Source organism: Caretta caretta, chromosome 14, assembly GCF_965140235.1.
Source record: "Caretta caretta isolate rCarCar2 chromosome 14, rCarCar1.hap1, whole genome shotgun sequence".
NCBI lineage: Eukaryota > Metazoa > Chordata > Testudines > Cheloniidae > Caretta > Caretta caretta.
This window is the reverse complement of record NC_134219.1, coordinates 6,281,986-6,302,494: the sequence shown is the minus strand read 5'-3', so window position 1 is coordinate 6,302,494 and position 20,509 is coordinate 6,281,986. Positions and strand designations below refer to the sequence as shown.

Sequence of the window (20,509 nt, the reverse complement as noted above, 5' to 3'; positions counted from 1 at the left end):
GCTACATCTTATGCCTCTCACTTAGAAATCACTGAGTAAGCTGGATGTTTTCAAGGTGAAATAAAGATGTATATAAAAATCAAAGGCATTACATATTGTTGGGTTTGTCCCTTCCAAACCATAGTCACCTCTTGCTCAAAACTGCTAAAAGCAGTCTACTATAGTCAGACAAAAACAGAGCACAAGAAACCTAGGACATCTATTGTAGACTATTAACCTATTAGAACCCAGCTAAAATATGAGTGCAAGCAAAAAATGCTGAAATTCATTTTTACCGTTTTACAACTTCTTCCACATCAGTTTTACTCATTCCTTTGACAGATCCATATATTTCAAAATGCTCCTGCAACGTAATATCTGGCCAAAGTGGATTTACTTGAGGACAATATCCCACAAATTTAGCAGAATGATCCTCACTATTCAATCCTAAAGAATAGTCTCCCATCAGCACCTATGGAAAAGACAGGCCTTACTCAACAGTATTTTCATAGGCTTTGCTTGTCTCTATAAAGACCAAAAACTATTTAGAGATGCTGGTGACCAAAATGGTAAGAAAACAATAAACAAAAAATAGATAGCCCAATTCCTTTTCTATTAGTTCGCAGCGACATACTGCACCTGGCCAGCAGTTGGTTCAACGTCTCCCACCAGCATGTTAATCAGTGTGCTTTTTCCAGCTCCATTTGGTCCTAGCAATCCAAGTATTTCTCCTGAATAAAATAAATACATAAATGACAGACAGAGTGTTACCCATGCATTCCAGGAACAAAATATAGTACTTCAATGGTAACTAATTTAACGCCAACCTTTTTTTACGCAAAAAGAGACGTGTTTAGTTGCCACTTTCTTTATTTTTCTCCCAAGAAGAAAATCCTTCCTTTCATCATATTCTTTATGCAGACTGCTGACCAGAATTGCTGGTTTCTAAAAAACAGAAGATAATATAATAACTGAATTATTTTTTAAAATATAAATGACAAAAGCACTCGCGCCAATGGACAAACTGAAAGTTTATCGCAATAAAATATGGGGGTTTTTACATTTACCGAGGTTAGACAGAGAGATTTAGATATTCCTGTCTTCTTAGTAAATCATTACATTTCTGCTTCACCATGGCTACACTTAGGGACAAGCAGGGGTTATCACCATTATCTCTACTCAGAGTCCCTGTTTTTCACTTCTAAGTCCTCATTGTCTCTATATGCTGCAAAACCATTTTAAGGGTCCGATTCTGCACCTGATCCCTATGCAGACAACAACTCTTAGGAAGCAGCAGCAGAATTATGCTCAAAATTGCTGTCAGAGCTGCTCATATGCAATACACAGCACATCTCCTCCTCCTCAAGGCTTGATCTCAGTGGCATGATGCACCTAACTCCTACTAGCCCGAAGTGTGAGTACCCATTAGCTTGGAATCTAAAAGTACCAACCCAACCAGACACAGAGCTGTTCTTAGGGCAAGAATTCTAGGTTTTTCCATGGGTAAGAGGTGGTAAGCCAAATAAATTGACACACACAAGGAAGGCACTGGAAACAAAAGAAAATAAGTACTGACGTCAACTCACGTGAAAAAAATAGAATCCTATTTGCTCATCTGAATCTTTTTAATACAAAATAATTCAAAGAAGTAACTAATTCAGAAGACAAAAACAATATCTAGTTCTAATATTTCCAATTAAGCATTAATTTATTATTTCAGAGCTGGCATATGTTGATTTCTTGATAGCAATTTTATCTGATCTCACCCTGTCCCCTGTGATTCAATCATAATTACACAATTACCTCGTCAGAGCTCTGGCAGCTTGTCTTTTCTTTAACCCACAACCTCTCTGCCTTTACGTCTTCATCCTCATTCTCATTATGTGGATCATCTTGAAATTTCCATGTTTTGATCTTTGTAGTAGTTCTAAAGAGAGGAACAAATATTAATTTCTGTTCAGTCGTCTTTAAACAGACAAAGCTTCCAGGGATTTCACTGGAGAGCTGCCTGATTATGGACAGAAAGATCAAGTCCTTTGCGTTTGTTAGGCAATAAACTCATGCAATTAGCCATATGTGAATGGGGAGAAAAAAAATCAGTGGAAAACAAGTCTTTAAAAAAATAAAATTCAGTTGTCACTTAAAAAGAACTGCGATCAAAGGGAATAAGCCAAAAAACTGCACTAAAGTAAGGCTACTGCTAGGTCACGCCATAGAAAATCAGGTCATTTAAACGTAAACAAAGCCCTTTCCTGTTGATTCTTAGCTACAGAAACCGGTGAATATTAAAATTATTTCACAACGGTTACACTGGTCTTACTGTTATAAAGAATGAGGTAAATCTCCAAAGCCGTTTATGATGAAATAGCTGTACAATTTCTATTAGCCTCTAGGAACAGTGTGCAGATAGATGCCACAGCCCATAGTCAAAATTTTCCCACTACAGCCCCAATCCTGTTAACCCATATGAGCAGGTATCTGACCAGTTACAAGGGTTTTACTTCTGGGGAAATTCTGCGCCAAAAAGTTAAAAATTCTGCAACAGAAAATTAAAATTCTGCACACAGTATTTTCAAATTCTGCATATTTTATTTGTTAATATAACACCATATAATCACACCAGTTTCAATTATTTTTGGTCATTTATTTCAAAATACTTGTCAGCAAGTATGTCTGTAACAATACAGATGACAAAAAAGATTCAGAAAATATTTGACGACAAATAGATTTCTTACTAGCCATATTAATACAGAACTCTGAGTAATTATTCATTTAAACTACAATACAGAACCATATTTCCCACACCTCCCTAGCCACAGAAGCAGTGAAAAAGCTGGAGGGAGTGAGGGGTAATGGAGGAGCTGAGGGAGAGGGAAATAATTGCTGGGAAGATGTCTGGGTGTGAACTTGGAGGGTTGTTGGGTATGGGTGGGAAAAGTATGGAAGAGGGTTTTTTTGGCAGGTGAGGGGAGGGGAGGGACTGTTAGGGAGCTTCCCCCATGCAGACCCTGGCTGACCCCTAGCCTCTCCCATTCAGTCAGGCACATGTGTCCCTTCACCCCACTCAGACACCCACTCCCCGCATCTGCATGTGTCCTTGCACCCCCTGTCCACGTGTCCCTCCACCTCCACTCAGTCCCCACTTCCCCCATCCCCACGTGGCCCTGCACCTCCTCCCCATGTGTCTCTGTGCCCCCACTCAGCCACCTGCCAGCCCCATGTGGCCCTGCACCTCCCTCCTCCTGTGGCCCTGCACCTCCACTCCCATTCAGCCCCTGTCCCAGGCTGTCCTCCCCCACCAGCCCTTATGAGCCCCTATCTGTGACCCCCACCCTCAGCAGCCCCACATTGTCTGTCTCCCCATTGCCTCTGTCTCCCGACCTGGCCTACAGGCACTGTGAAGAAGGCTCTGCAGGCTCTTTCTCCTCCCTAGCTGACTGGCAGAGGCTGCTGTGTTCTATTGCCACAGCACCCTCTGGTGGGCATAAGGTAGAATTGCCAAAACTTTTCAGTAGAAGCTGTTTCTGCGCAAAAATATTAAAAATATGCACGGCTCATTAATTATGTGCACACACAGTGGCTCAGAATTCCCCCAGAGGTAAGGTTTGCAAGATCAGGGCCCTTGTCTGCATAATGACAGAACTCTGAAATTGTCCAAATATTGGTCTTCCTTCAATATTTTAAGAGATAGGTATATCTTCTGCCTGGATAATTAATTTGCATATTGTACTTGCTTTTATATAGTTGATGAATACAATTTAAACTTAGATCAAAGTGTAAGGATTGTCAAAGCCATAATTTATTGGTGTTTAAAGACACAGTCCAGGTGCTCTTTTTCTTGTAAAGTATTATACCTTGCATAATATGTATCACCACTTGATTGTTAAAACTATGTACCAATGCAAATCGGCGACATTTATGCAGATTTTTATGCACGATTTCTGAATACTATTCATGCTGGTTAAATGAAAACGTAAATGTTGAAGTGTCAAACAGTATAAGGCAATAAACACATTTCATTAATGCCAGTTTAAAATTTTGAATTAGATCTGTTTCAGAGGGCATATCTATTGTTTTGTAATATAAATATTTGCATTAAAGCTTGGTAATATGTTCTTCCCAGTCGTAATTCTGAAAATCCTTTAAAAATAACAGTCAAGTAAGTAACAAGTGTTTGCATATAGGACTAGATCCTCAGAGAAGCAGCCACTCAACCAAAGGGCTACTCTAAGTTGTCATAGCAGCCACTCCAGCTCCTCTTCCCTCTCACCTCTGGCATATCCAATATGCCCAAAGAATCCTCAGCTACCTACCTACAAAAGGGACTTAAGAGCCCAGGATCTGGCCCACACATTCTAGTGCCACCATTGTCAGTTATAGTAAGCCAGCAATTATAAATTTTCTACTTCAATAGTACGTGAATAGCTTCAGTTACAAGCTCTTACATTTAAAAGCCAGAACACTTCTATATACTATAATATTTTGCACTGGTATAATGCATAAAACATTGCCATATTTTGTCTCCATTTAGTGGATAATGTCTGATAACATCTGTTAGTGATCCATGATGTCTAGAAAACCAAGCATTTTTCCCTAAACATAATACTTATTTCAGTTAATGCTCCCTTCCTGTAATTTTTACCTGTAGGACTTTCTAACTGTAGGTCTGACTGTGCAATGGCAGTCAGAAAAGCTAAGAGAATGCGAGGAACCATTAGGAAAGGGATAGATAATAGAACAGAAAATATCGTAATGCCACAACATAAATCCATGGTATGCTCACACCTTGAATACTGCATGCAGTTCTGGTCACTCATCTCAAAGATATATTGGAATTGGAGAAAAGTCAGACAACAAAAATGATTAGGGGTATGGAACAGCTTCTGTACTAGGAAAAATTAAAAAGACTGCAAATGTTCACCTTAGAAAAAAGAGACAAGGTGGGAAACCATTAAGGTCTATAAAATCACGAACGGTGTGGAAAAAACGAGTAGGGAAGTGTTATTTACCTCTTCACATAACACAAGAACGAGAGGTCACTTGATTAAATTAACAGGCAGCAAATTTAAAACAAACATAAGGAAGCACATCTTCACACAGTGCAGTGGAACTCATTGCCATGGGATGCTGTGAGGGCCAAAAGTATAGTTAGATTAAAAAAAGAATGAGAAATTCGCATTGAATAGGTCCATTGATGGTTATTAGCCAAGATAGACTGAGATCCAACCCCTGTCTGTAAATCTCCAACTCCCAAAAGCTGGGACTGGACAACAGGGGATGGATCACTCAGAGTTGCCCTGTTTTGTTCATTCCCTCTGAAGCATTGGGCACTGGCCACTGTGAGATGACAGAATACTGGGCTAGATGGACTGTTGGTCTGACCAAGTATGGCCGCTCTTACAATTTTACAGAGTTAACCTGAGTTGGACACACAAATGTTATGAGGGAATGATCCTTATATTAGTCGTTCTAGCAGAAAAGCATTATCTAAATTATGTCAGAGACATACGTATTGATATAAGGATGATCGCCAGTACAGAACAAGCAATGTCTGCACTGTTTTAAAACATCAGGATAATGCAATAGGACATATTACTCCAGTGACAAAAGGATTTTTGTTTTATCTTTGGTGGGCCTTCTGCTGCACATTAGCTACTCCCAGTTAGTGCTACCAATACTATCTTAAGACGGCTTTTTCAATACAGAATAAGAAGAGATCCTATTAAGCAACACAGACCTGAAAAATGGGTCCTCTCTTATCGATTTACCTCCATTTTTCACTTCAAGATATCGCAGGAGGAACAGCCACACTACACACTGCAAATAAGGCTAAAACAGACAGAAAAACAGTTACAGTTAATCAAAACATTTCTAGCCCCTTGAGGCCAAAACAGTTGTCCATGGGATGAGTTCTATGAAATGTTGATTCCCTCGCAGCAGGAAGGTGTTCATGACAGACTCCAAGGCAGTGAAATCTCGTCACTAATTAATTCCATTGGAAGTCAGATGGGTATATTTCCCAAAACTGTTTCATATGGCATAAGTGCTCTGTGTTGTTATAATTAGAATATATTTCCAGTTTTGTATAAAATATAAATGAGTTATTTAAGAGTGAAATATGTTTTAAATCAGTACTTTTTAATTAATATTTCTGAAATGGTTTTCTGAAGTTTGGCCCACAAAACAGAACAGAGAGGAGAGGAAAACGTTATTTTAAGTAAACTGGATATGTCAACTTTCTCTTTTAAAGAATCCACTCAAATCTGTCGTAGGCCAGACCCTTTGTTACTATGTGAAGGCTGTAACTTGGACTCAGTTAAATGAGCCGGTATGTCTCAGTCCAGTTCCTAGCAGACAAGAGACTATATCACAAAAACAACATCTCAGCTGGGCACTCGTTGGCAGACTCAATAGGGAGGCTAATGACCGAACACACAAAGTTTGAACTCTTCCATGATCCCAATCAGCAGTCTTATCTTCCAAGGGTAGGGCTGAGCCACACTGCTGGGGCACTAGGTGTTGAGCTGAGGGAGTGGGGCAGTTTATGCCGCTGTTGCCTATTCTGTAATCATTTTTTGGCTGCAGAGCAGTAGTTAATCCACTATCTGTTATAAGCAAAAATAAAATTCTTGAACACCTTACAACAGGAATGTCTTTAGGAAGTGGCTTTTCATTCAAAGTTAACATTTCCTAACGTATTTGACAAACAACTGGTGCTTACCGCGATAACTGCTACCAAGAGTTTGTCCCAGGGGTCATGGTATTTTTCATTCTTTTGTAGGTGTTTCCATGATACCTGACAATGTGACGAATATTTACACAAAGAACTTTTCATCAAATGCCACATTTTACAACTAAATTTAAATGCAAATTATAATGAATTATTTAAGACATTTTATTTATACACTTTATGAGCCTCATTCAGATTTGCACTGGCTTTACATCAGTGCAATTCCATTGACTTCTGTGGAGTCACTCCTTGTTTACATGGATGTAGAGAGAGATCAGAATCAGGACCAATGTATTTTGTCAATTGCAGGCTCCCAGTAATCAAAACAGCTCAACTCCACAGACAGAGGGACATGGAATTTGCCTTTATGTATTTAACAAATGCTCTGTTTCTTCCAGATTCTGAAAATAAAACATTTAGCTTACAACAAGGGGATAATAAAAGAAACTTTTTCAGCAGTTGGTGCTATTTATAACCCATTAAATGGCCATCAGGCATATTACAGGTCAATGCAGAAGGCAAAACTCCCCATTCACTTTATATATATGTATGTATGTATGTATTCATTCTATTAGCCCATGTACTAGGGCCCTTGAAGTGACTTTCAAAGTTCTCAAGTTAAATTCCTTATAAAAAGGAACCAGCCAACATCCCAACACCCCAAAAGCTTACCTTTATAAAAGTAATCAGGCATCCAATAAGAGGATAGATGGGAATGAAGGCACAGAAGACATAATGAAAAATGGTGGTTACCATGAAATATCTCAGAAAGAATGCTACTTCAGTGACAGCAGTAGAGATCAAAGCAGTCTAAAAAAAAAAAAAAAGAAAAAAAAAGCCACGTATTTTTATCCAAGCCTATCTCACAAACTGACATGGTTATAATATTTAATACAAGTTGTGACAAGTTAGAAAATTGTCTGTATTATTTCTTATGAACATTATGTATGATTCGGTTTCCTTGTTCAATTTTATATTGCTGCCTGACTCAGTGCAGTTAAAACAGGCTCTAATGGGGGGTTGTAAAAGTACATAGGATGGGTAAAACAATGACACAGATGAGACAGCTTCTCAGGTACCCACTGGGCCTTCAACTGGGGGAAAGAACCTACCTGGCTGGCACCGACCAAATGAGCATGTTTTCCTATTTCAAGGCTAGGGCGGATATGAAAAAAAACACTGAGGGGTTAAAAAGGTTGCCTGGCAGAAAGCGAGGGAAGAAGCGGTCAGCTCAGCTGGAAGCTAACAGGCACACAGTCAGCACGCAGCAAGGCTTGACATACAGACAGACTGACTTGAGACCCAGGGTCTGGGAGCAAGTTATGTGTAACTTGGTGCCCAGAGAGAATGGGGGACACCAACATTGTCATGCCTACGTAGGGGAATGCCAAATATGGGTAAGACAACATGCATATAGGTCTTTGTTATTTTTAAATCCACTTCTCTCAACTGTGTACCATCCGAGCATCTTTGTTTTGAAGAAACTGCTTCTGCATACTATTACTGACCACAGGCTGCCAAAAATAGAACTCTGGCTCAGCTGCACCTACTAGGTAACATGGTTGGCACCCAGAGAAGTGTAATCCAGAGACCCGGTTGGAAAGTGGTTGGCTTGCAGGATCCTACACCAAAGAGAAGTGGAGGCACAGGCTGGCTACCAGAAAGGAGTTATGAGGAGAGGCTGAGGGAGCTGGGATTGTTTAGCCTGCAGAAGAGAAGAATGAGGGGGGATTTGATAGCTGCTTTCAACTACCTGAAAGGGGGTTCCAAAGAGGATGGCTCTAGACTGTTCTCAATGGTAACAGATGACAGAACGAGGAGTAATGGTCTCAAGCTGCAGTGGGGGAGGTTTAGATTGGATATTAGGAAAAACTTTTTCACTAAGAGGGTGGTGAAACACTGGAATGCGTTACCTAGGGAGGTGGTAGAATCTCCTTCCTTAGAGGTTTTTAAGGTCAGGCTTGACAAAGCCCTGGCTGGGATGATTTAACTGGGAATTGGTCCTGCTTCGAGCAGGGGGTTGGACTAGATGACCTTCTGGGGTCCCTTCCAACCCTTATATTCTATGATTCTATGAAAGGGGTGCACTCGAGGGACTGGAAGATATTCTCTGAAAGAACAGCCTGCCCCAAGATTGTGACACAAGTAATCCCTTGTCTTATTCCACACTGAGTATAACTATTCAAAAGCGTGTGTTGCTGTGGCAAGGAAGAGAAGCAAAGAAACATGTATATTGCCTCATAGTTAAACCCTTTGTCGTTTACTTAATTTCTCTCCTTTTCAGATGCAAGTTCGAGCAATGTCAAATGGTTTAAATATGAGGGAATTATTTTCCAGAAATGATAACTGAAAAAAAATGTTGATTTGGCTTGAGGGGAAAACATGTTTAAAGTTAACTAAATACAAGAGGCAGACTTACCATTGAAAAAATAAACGACCAAAATTCTTTGGTATTTTGCACTTTTTTAAAGGTGAAAGAGAGCACATAAGTGAACAGCACTACTGATGGTACATAGCCAATAAGGCAAAAGATCTACAAGGGGAAAAAAAAAAGACATTTCTTAGAAAGATTCATCATATACCATGCTGTCAGAGTACTCAGTATACCCAGGGGTACAAAGCTGTTATTGACATTTATTTTGTAAATGCCTGAATACTTTTAGAGTACATTTTCATCTCCAGTTGATCCTCTGTCAGTTAAAAGCTAATTTAATTGTTTTGAGATGCTGTACTCAGCATGATATGTGCTATTAAAACTGTCTGCTAAAAAATGCAAGCAGGGCAGCAAGTCCCATCTCTCAGTTAAATTTAAATCGTTTCTCAAGTGGCACTATCGGGTCTCACATAAACACTAATGATATGCATATTTTGGTAAGCATTGCAAGTTTCATCCTCGATTAATTTCACAAACTTCTGCAGAAATTAAAACAAGAGCAGGCATGTTGGAGGGAGGGATGGAACCGCAGTCAAATGATAGCATGCCAAGTACAAAAAGCTCAAAGGAAAACTCAAAGTTTCATAGATCTCACCTAAGAGAAGAGCTCTGGCTCGAGAAGCATGGACCCTGGAAGGCCTGGGATCCCCAGCCTCAGGGCAGGGGACCCTGGCAGGCTTCCCCAGAACAGGGTACTCTTGTAGCCTCAGCTGTTAAGGAGCCGTAAGTGTGGGAGCTGGGGCTCTCAGCTCCCTGTCTATCTGCCAGGCAGGCTGCTGTGAAGGTGGGAGTTTGGAAACCCCAGTAGCCTAGCAGGTGGGCATGCTATTAGGAAGCCAGTCAAGTTTCCAACAGAAATCTGCCTGGCAGACTGGGTTCTGTCAGAACTTTGTCAAAACTGAACGGCCTCGATGAAACATTTAGATTTCAGCGATCTGGCAAATTCCAGTGAAATACCATTGGGTGAAATTTTTCCGACCAGCAAACAAAAACGAACACGTCATATTTCTTATATACTTTGATAAAGAACTTTAATGAGAACAGAGAAGTAAATAAAACTAGACTTACAACAGCAAGGAACTTCCAAGTATCGAAATAAACACTATGATGAAATGCAAATAAGCTTCCTATCATCAGAACAAGAATAATGAAAAATAAAGGAAAGTCAATGATGGCTTGTCCACTCCAGTAAGCAGATGGATAAAGACCGGAGATCTTAAGCTGAGTGTAGGCTTTGATCTGTTAGAGGAAATAAAATTACAATAGGTGTCAAAAATGCCACAAATGGCAGTTATGTTAATTCTTATTAATGCTTACACAACTTGGGCCTAATTCTGCTCTCAAATATACAGGCTTTACACTAGTGTCATTCTAGTGTCTTCACTGGAGTTATTCCCAATTTGCAATTTTTAGGTGCCAGGGGAGGAGGTCTGTGTATCCACATTTTTCCACAAAAGAACTTGCTAGTTTTGGGAAGAAGGGATAGAAGCAAAACATCCAGTATGTATATGGACTGAGTGCCCTCTATGATCCTACTTTCTTTAGTTTCAGCTAGGCATCCAGCTGGTAGTAGGTTATGAAAAGACTAGAGTGCCCAATTCCATCTCCAAATCTACAGCGAGATCTTCTATATGCAAAAAACCCCTGTTTCTGCTCACATTCGTATTTGAGTCATATAATTTGTCTCTGCAACTACTTGTTAGTCTTATATAAAATATAACTTTATGTACATTTATTCTTGGGGTAGGTACATCCAGTAAACAGACACATTTAAATTTATTTGAAAATTGAGGAGTCCTGACACACCACTTGGTTCTGAAGTTGTTGTATACTCTACGAATAATCCCACCATTGCGTCCCAGACAACAGCCATTACCAAGTTATTACATCATCCAGTAATGGCCTTAGAAGAAGGTTTTATATTTGTTTACATACTGAAGATTTAAAATGACCCAAACTGCATAGTTCAAATTGAAGATTACCTTATGGTTTTCTGCATTTTCCATGGCAAAATATGGTGGCACCCCCGTTACAATGATTCCTAGTAACATCGCTTGAAAAAAAGCCTCCAGTCTGAAAACTGTGTCATCAGTCTCCTGAAAAATAATTAGACTTCGGCACTGGGAAATCAGAATATACTAGAGACAAAAAACAACTCCTCAAACTTTTTTTTTTAAAGTTTCTAAACATGATTTCCTGTGCTCTTGTACCTAGACTCCTAACAATGTCACTTTAGTTGCAACTTATTATAAAAGTCCTGTGCAGATTTTTCTGCAGTTTATAAAATTAATATGGTCAGAAGAGAAAGAAAATGGCAACTATGAATAGTTGACTACTGTAACCGCCTCTTTGCTATCCTTGATTACTGCAGCCTTGCTCCTCTCAAGTCTCTTGAGAATTCTGCTGTTAAGATCATCTTGTTGCTTTAATCATATTATCGCACATTTTGAGTCTCTCTTCTGGCTCCTCGTTCACCTCCCCATCAAATACAAGCTTCTTGAGTGAAAATCCTGGCCCCAATTAAGTCAATGGCATAACTCCCATTAAATTCAACAAGACTAGAATATCACGCTTTGTCTTTATCTTTAAGGCCCTTCAAAACTGAGATCCACCCTACCCAGGTGATCTAGTAACGCACCAAAACATTGACCTCCACCTTCGTTCCGCCAACATTCCCAGCCTTACTGCCCATCAGCTCAACCCTATACAACTGTGTGCTTATACATGGGAAAAACTCTGATAAAATTCTACCTTATCCTGTTCCAGAACCCTCCTTATGACTCACCTCTACCACAGTCTAATCAAAGCTAGGTGGGTGACAAGCTCTGATCACTCCTCTTGCCCTCTCCCTTTCCCAATCCTTTTCTTGCTACCTCCAACCACCAGTTAAAAATGCCCAAACCTACAGTACAACAAAGGTGTGCTAGTTCATCACCATACTAATTTGAGTTTGTGTCATATTTCAACCCCCTACTCATACCCTGTTTGTGTCCTTAGATTTGGAAACATCTCTTTTCTATGTTTGTAGAGTGCCCTGGATTGGGGCCCTCGGGCATCACTATAATATAAATATTTACTATGTATAATTATCTTTAAAAAAATCTGAATATGATTTTTTAAATTCAAAGCTGTACTGCTTAATGTGCAACATTTAATTACTTTAGAAGCTTTAAATGGTGAAAAAGATAGTAATAAAATCGGCTTGAATTAAATGGCCATGCTTAGAAATTTATTGAATCGTTCTGACTTATAGCTACATTTTGTCACATGCTCCAATACAGGGCTAGCCTCAAGAAGTGCCTAAATAGTCAAAGCCACAAAACTGCATGCACAACTGTGATTTTGCTATCGTTTCCTTTGTAATTAGGCAATTTTAAGCCTATGATACTTCCTGATTTGAACTCCACCTACTTGAATGAATGGGTTACTCCAGATTTGAATATTCTCAGTCACATTTAAGTTGCGGAGAAACAGGTTGCTAATGATGTTCATCAAAACAGGCAGAGAGTGCACCATAGTGCTGTTGAATACAGCTGTAAAAATGGAGCTCTACAAAGAAAAATATTTTCCATGTTAAATTTGCAACATGAAGGTTAGCACTGAAGGTTATGGTTGGAAGAAACCCTTTGTACAATATAGAACTTACTAAAAAGTATAAAGAAAAGGAGGACTTGTGGCATCTTAGAGACTAACCAATTTATCTGAGCATAAGCTTTCGTGAGCTACAGCTCACTTCATCGGATGCTGTAGCTCACGAAAGCTTATGCTCAAATAAATTGGTTAGTCTCTAAGGTGCCACAAGTCCTCCTTTTCTTTTTGCGAATACAGACTAACACGGCTGCTACTCTGAAACCTAAAAAGTACAGTAATGCAGTACAAATATTCACAATCTAAAGGGCAGAAACGTAACCAAATTAATTCCAATGAAAATAACTTTATGAAAATGTGCCCTTTAGCTACAAGGTTGGTTGTTATCTAACTTTAATACTTGCTTGCACTGCTGTTGCAGCAGGGTTGGGTCCCATGGTCTTTGAGAGACAAGGGGGGTGAGGTAATATCTTTTAGCGGACCAGCTTCTGCTGGTGAGAGAGACGAGCTTTCGAGCTACACCGAGCTCTTCCTCAGACCACTCTTGTGACATATGGGGGCAGATATTCAACTGGTATAAACAGTTATAGTTCCACTGAAGTCAGAGCTATAACAATTTACACTAGCTGAGGAATTTGATGTTAACTTTACCAAGAAATGGGAACAAAAGGCAGGACCTTCGTGTTGCAAATTGTTTCCTCTTAGTAACATGAGGTACAATCCATGTTTCTTCAAACCTTACCATGTTCTTCCACTTCAGATCACACGTTGGACTTGAAAGACAGTGCTTTGATTTACATATTAATACACGCACTCCAAGACACGCACTTCTCTTTCCATACTAGAGCGTTGTTGCAAGAGCAGTTTGGGTGAGCTGCGAAGGTGAACTGAGAATGAGCTGACAGTCTAATATGAAAAGAGACCGTGTTGGGTGCACAGATTTAGTATATTAAACACCCAGATGTTTTTGATGTTTAATTAAAAAGACCGTTTAAGTAAAATACACTTAAAGAAATTCCCTCATTTACAGTATTAATCCATTGTTATCATACGTTAAAATATCTTTTATTTTATTTTTTATTTTTTAAATGAAAGGTGTTTAGAAGGACTGCAAATCTGAGGGTTTGTTTTTTATTTAAATGAAATCAATGTCAATTACACCAAAGAATGAGTCTTATATTCAGCTAGAAATGTAATCACTTGTGGTACCATTCATGTTTTCACATCCCAGGCACATAGACTGTAAACACAGCATTCTGGATAACTTACAAATGAAATAATTGATTTAGAATGCCATGCATTTACATACTGTCAGGCATATAAAAACAAATTAAGTAAGTTCTCTCTTGACTTTTGATTTCAATATGGAAAAATGTGCAATGGAAATTTTACTAAGCTAGTGTAATTAGTATACTGAAGGTACGTTTACCTTGCTAAAATTTCCAGTATATTAATAGACAAGCTATCTTCTGCCAGGCAGAAAGCAGTATTTTCTTCATTTCTTCATTAACCCACATTTGAAAAGTTCTAGAATTAACTTATTCTTTAAAAACCCTAAGTGTCTGGAAAGGCTAGTGGAGGTTCGGGTTGCATAGCACAGACTATATTTAACTGTTACTATCACCCTAATTGAAATTAGGGCTGTCAATTAATTGCAGTTAACTCACGCAAACTAAAAAAAATTAATTGCGATTAATGGCAGTTTTAATTGCACTGTTAAACAATAGAGTCCCAATTGAAATGTATTAAATATTTTGGATGTTTTTCTACATTTTCAAATATATTTACTTCAATTACACCACAGAATACAAAGCGTACAGTGCTCACTTTATATTATTATTTTTATTACAAATATTTGACCTGCAAAAATAATTTTAAAAATAGTATTTTTCAATTCACTTCATACAAGTGCTATAGAGCAATCTCTTTATTGTGAAAGTGCAACTTACAAAATTAGATATTTTTGTTACACAGCTGCACTCAAAAACAAAACAATGTAAAAATTTAGAGCCTACAAGTCCACTCAGTCCTACTTGTTCAGCCAACCATTATGACAAACGAGTTTCTTTACATTTATGGGGATTAATGGTGCCTCCTTTTTTACAATGTCACCTGAAAGTAAGAACAGGCATTTGCATGGCACTTTTGTAACAGGCATTGCAAGGTATTTATGTGCCAGATATGCTAAACATTCGTATGCCCCTTCAATGCTTCGGCCACCATTCCAAAGGACATGCTTCCATGCTGATGACGCTCGTTAAAAAAATTATGTGTTAATTAAATTTGTGACTGAACTCCTTGAGGGAGAACTGCATACCTCCTGCTCTGTTTTACCTGCATTCTGCAATATATTTCATGTTATAGCAGTCTTGGATGATGACCCAGCACACGCTGTTCATTTTAAGAACACTTTCACTGCAGATTTCACAAAATGCAAAGAAGGTACCAATGTGAGATTTCTAAGGACAGCTACAGCGCTCGACCCAAGGTTTAAGAATCTGAAGTGCCTTCCAAAATCTGAGAGGTACGAGGTATGGAGCATGATTTCAGAAGTCTTAAAAGAGCAACAGACTGATGTGGAAACTACAGAAAAAAAAATCAACCTTCTAATATTGGCCTCTGACTCAGCTGATGAAAATGAACATGCGTTGGCCCACACTACTTTGAACTGTTATCAAGCAGAACCCATCATCAGCATGGACGCATGTGCCCTGGAATGGTGGTATAAGCATGAAGGGACATATGAATCTTTAGCACATCTGGCACATAAATATCTTGTGACGCCAACTACAACAGTGCCATGAGAACGCCTGTCCCATTGTAAACAAGAACCTGGCAGCATTCTCTCCTGCAAATGTAAACAAACTTGTCTGAGCGATTGGCTGAAGAAGTAGGACTGAGTGGACTTGTAGGCTCCAAAGTTTTACACTGGTTTATTTTTGAATGCAGGTTTTTTTTGTACATAATTCTACATTTGTAAGTTCAACTTCCATAATAAAGAGATTGTACTACAGTACTTTTAATGGGGGAATTGAAAAATACAATTTCTTTGTTTTTTTACAGAGCAAATATTTGTAATCAGAAATAAACATAAACTGAGCATGGTACACTTTGTATTCTGTGTTATAACTGAAATCAATATATTTGAAAATGCAGAAAACATCCAAAAATATTTAAATAAATGGTATTCTGTGATTGCGTAACAGCCCTAATTTAAATATGAGCAATCGTATCATCTCCTGAAAACATCTTTTAGAGAACCGAGCACCAAAAACTACTTCTGAGGTACCCAGAAAAGGCCAGCAGCACCACAACATGGGCCCATCTTCCTTACCTGTTCTGAAAGCGACACATTTAAAGCTGCACTGTGGGGCGCAGCCGACACGTAATCGCTGTCATTGAACATCTCAGTCAATATCTTCTGGCTTCTGAGAGCACTGATGAGATCATCAATATTTGATCCTAGTATAAGGCAATAAGGAAGAAGACATGACTATTCATCACAAAAGCATCTGGTTGCATGCAAACTTTACACTGAAATTATGAACGCATTTATATCAAGATAATGAGAGAGAGAGAGAGAGAGTAATTCTCCCATATAATCCTCTTTATGAGAAGTTGTTGTTGTTTCTCTACATGTATAGACTCTTCAAATATTTTAAATAGTGCTTATGTTTTGATTTTAGCTCCCTCCTTCAACATCCACACAAAAAACGTAGAAAAAAGGAAGGTTTTTTGCTGTGTACATCAAATTAAAGTAAATTATAGTTCAGAAATGGATTATAAAAATACCACAGGGCACTTGGATAAGTTTGGATACTCAAGGTTTCAGTGAGAGAGACTCGTTTTAACTGGAGTTATTTATCATGGATCGGACATTACTCTCTTTTGGAATTCAGGGTTCAGACAATGGAGGTTATAAGGTATACAAACGGCGTGGGTCTAAGATACTGGACACCCAATGCGTTTTTCTTATTGTCATGACGAGAGGTTCATGGACTTTACCCAGCAAAACCTTAAAAAAATAAGGGTGGATGGATATGGAATTTAACCACGCTACTTTTAAGGTGGACTTTTCAAAAGTGCTCAGCATTGGCCTAACTCTGCTCCCACTGACTTCAGCGCTGGGAACTTCTGAAAGTCCCACCCTTAAATTGCATGGGTGGGTCATTTAAGAAAGCCATTTTCATTCCCACAGCAGCATACAGAGTCAGAATGCCCCACAATGGAAAACCTGAAGAATTTCTGGATCTTAATCATACAGCTCCTGACAGCTCTGGTTTGAATCAAGTTTGGATAGAGGTTCATTCAGCTTTAGTCATCACCCATGACTGATTAACACTGGAATGTTCCCATGTTAAAGAATATTAGATGCTTTTATGTTTTCTAAGTTGCAAATTAAAAAAAAATTCAACCACCAGCCATTCATTGCAGTGATCATTCTTGTAGCTCCAGGCTACATTCCACCTCCCTTCACGTTACGTGTGGTTTAATCTCTCATACCAATGGGATGTTTAAATGTTTAAAAACACCTTCTTAAAGCTGGAGTATTAAATACACGACAGTAATCCAGTATAACTGTATTTGCTTTTTTTTCTTCTCACCTGTGGAGTTCTGAAGGAGGAGACTTGTTTTGTACTTGTTGTATTTTTCTCCAGGCTTCAGAAAGTACAAATCTGGGGAAAGTTTGATGGGAACCACAGAATTTTTGAAGTAGTGATGTATAAGAAACATTAAAATCTGAACTGCAAGAAAAACTAAAAAAAGCAACAACCTGAAAGAAATAAAGTGATTTAAGTAAAGTTCAGTGGAAACTGATCCACATTATTTGCATATTATTCAAAACAAGTTGTCCCTCAGGTGTCAGCCTCAGACCCACTATAGATACAGACATTATCATTTCAGTTAATGGAAGTCTAATCATGAATACCCCGATTCAGTCCACAGACTACAGTTAACGAAAACTAAATATATAAAAGGCAAAGCTCGTTATTCACTTCTTACCATAATTCAAAATTGCTCTGGAAAAAAGGAAGTGATTGTTGGAGGCTACCGCAGGCAGCAACGTAACCAAAATAGTATATACATCATATTATCATCAGTGTTACCTACAGAAGAGGCTCATGCCGAGGGAAGCAAATATTCAACAGCAGCAGCAAGTATTATGATAGCCATGCTTATCTACATTACACACAATCATCACCATCCTCTTTTTCCCCCAAAGGCATCTTTGCAAACACGGGAGCACAGCATCACCCTTCACTCTTGTTCATGATCTTGTTCCTCCAATAAAAACAGCCTGATCATGCCCCGGCAAATGATGTCACACCATCTAGGCAGTGGTCAGCCTCTAGGTCAGACTGACCTTGGTTGTGTCTGCATTATTTTCTTTGGCATCCTATTAGCTGTTTGTCTTCTACAGCAGCGGTTCTCAACAGTGGGTCTGTGAACCCTTTCACAGGGGCCGTGCGGCCCCGCGGCTAAAATCCAGAGCCCGAATCCCTGCCCACCCAAAACAGAAGTCAAACTATACTGATGCCCAAGGGCCCACCCCCGGCCCAGAGCCGACACCGCTGGGCCCTGGAGTTTTTATAGTATTTTGTGGGGGTCCTCAGAAAGGAAAAGGTTGAGAACCCCTGTTCTACAGTGTCCCCACCATTGCGATCTTTTTGATTGTAATCACTCCCATGTCCTGATTTCACATCCTCCCCTCGCCATTTAACTTCATCTGTCTTAAAATCATTCCACTTTACATTTGCCATCTTTCAAAAAAACTCTCATCCCTACTGCCTGCAACTTTCTGATGTTTGCTTCATTTAATGCAGCTGCTCCCAGACCCTAGCGTAATACTGTTAGTACACTGGTGTGATAAATTTTCACTTTGGTACCAAATGTAATGTTTTGATCAGTCCATATTTTCATCTGTTTCTGTGCAGCACTCATGGCTAAGCCACATCTTTTAGCCTAATCCTTGGTGGAATTGTCGGCACTGATCAAGCTTCCACAGCACATACAAGATTCCACTAGTTCTACGTCTTCTGCATTTCAACACTTTCTCTAATGCCCCTTTTCCAAGATGCAACCACTATGTCTTCATTGTAAGTTCAAGCCTACTACACTGATTTTCCATGGCAGCAAAGAACACCATGATTAATTCAAACATGTCTGCCAGTTATATGACATCGTCTCCATAAACTAAAGAGCTTAACTCCAATGTCACGCCCTCCAACTCATCTAACATTCTTAATGTCCAGTTTAAAAACCATGATGAAAAGCTACATTATACACCACAGGTATAAAACAAACTGCTAAAACATATCTAAGCATGTTTGAACTTCTGACACTCATAAATGGATTTTGGTAAATGAAACGGGAAGTCATCTTAATACTTACATAATTCCCACTGACTTATTTTCACGTCTTAAGTTAAGGAAGTGAACCTTTGCTATAGTAGACACCTGCTGTTTCCAGAGAGCGGTATTGCTTACTGCAGATGATTTTGTCTCAGAGAGTATCAGTAGGCTTTGTTCCATCTCATCCAACGATTTTGTATCCATTTCCTCGCCTGCTGACTGGGAATTAAATATGCTATAATCTGTATGGAAAGGAAGGGGGATAGAAATGGAAACATACAATTTACCTTTCCTGATCAAGTCACTGGATCATGTGATGTGTTACCCTGCCTTCAGGAGTAGCCAAGTGATGGTGGTAGAAAGTCTATACAATGCTTCTAAACAAACTGTGCAATGTTGTACAGAAGCAGAAAAACCCCTTTCTGATCCCCTACGCAACCAGCATATACCCAAAAGACAGAGATTTTAATTAGCCTAATTAATTTAGCCTATGCAACTACCAATATTGCTAGATATCATGGATTATTCAGCTGTTAAACTCTTTCTAAACAGCTTTCCAGGTATAGGACAGTTCAGTACCCTGTGGTTAACAACAAAGCCTAGAAAGGTGAGGATACTTTTATCTATTAAACATGGACACTAGAAGGGTATTGCTTTACTTTTGGAGTAATCTCCTAAAGGATAGCAAGAAGCTTTTCAAATAGGCCTCTGATTTTACATCCACAATCATATGGGGTGCAAATAATTGTGGGTATAAATGATGGTTAGATATTTAAATTCTATTTATAGGTACAAATACATTTTTTCAAATCAAGTGGTTGGAAATCGAAATTGTATTTCCTGTGTCCACAATTGAATGCAAATGCAAAATCCCATAGGGAAAAGTATATTTTTGAACTTTCGGCCACAAAAATCTACCTTATTAAAAAAAAAAAGAAGGATATTAGATTTAAGGACCCTGAAATTCATCCATATACAGAGCGTCAGCACAAGACCTGTACAGCTCTGGACTTCAGACAGGGATCATTCTCCAACTTCTTTGCCCTTTGTTTGCTGTTCTGGTCAGGTATTTCAAGGAGCCCACAACAGCACGTGGGATCGTAAGTGTCACATACAGTTTGAAGTAATATTCTATGATAGGACATTTTTGTTATTATTTCTGCTTTTCATAGTGAAAAGTGCTAAATATAATCTTACAAAAATTAACCACAACTAATCAAGTCACAAAGAAAACGGTAAATATTATAGTTACATCTCACCTGCTTGATCAATTTCTGCTTCAATTTCCAGCTTCAGGAACACATCCTCCAAGGTTGTCATGGAAACTCCATAAGTAATAACACCCAAATGTGAATGAGTGTCTAGATCAGAAAATAATCCTGTAGAGGTGAAATAATGTGATTGCTTGGCAACAAAATTACATTT

The 20,509-nt window shown here is 38.9% G+C and overlaps 1 protein-coding gene across 3 annotated transcripts in view; it reads right to left on the bottom strand.

The window, feature by feature from the left end:
* Positions 1-20,509, bottom strand: part of ABCA5 (ATP binding cassette subfamily A member 5) — a 59,817-nt gene that overhangs the window by 10,569 nt on the left and 28,739 nt on the right. For all 3 annotated transcript variants that reach the window (XM_048817538.2, XM_048817540.2, XM_048817539.2), the window contains exons 19-33: positions 20,344-20,463; positions 19,125-19,326; positions 17,336-17,505; positions 16,066-16,193; positions 12,555-12,692; positions 11,126-11,239; positions 10,212-10,382; positions 9,129-9,242; positions 7,382-7,519; positions 6,701-6,775; positions 5,717-5,808; positions 1,783-1,906; positions 807-924; positions 619-710; positions 276-451 (exon numbers count right to left, since the gene is read on the bottom strand). In XM_048817538.2, coding sequence (XP_048673495.2) covers positions 276-451; positions 619-710; positions 807-924; positions 1,783-1,906; positions 5,717-5,808; positions 6,701-6,775; positions 7,382-7,519; positions 9,129-9,242; positions 10,212-10,382; positions 11,126-11,239; positions 12,555-12,692; positions 16,066-16,193; positions 17,336-17,505; positions 19,125-19,326; positions 20,344-20,463 — 1,972 coding nt within the window. The remainder of the gene's footprint in view (positions 1-275; positions 452-618; positions 711-806; positions 925-1,782; positions 1,907-5,716; positions 5,809-6,700; positions 6,776-7,381; positions 7,520-9,128; positions 9,243-10,211; positions 10,383-11,125; positions 11,240-12,554; positions 12,693-16,065; positions 16,194-17,335; positions 17,506-19,124; positions 19,327-20,343; positions 20,464-20,509) is intronic.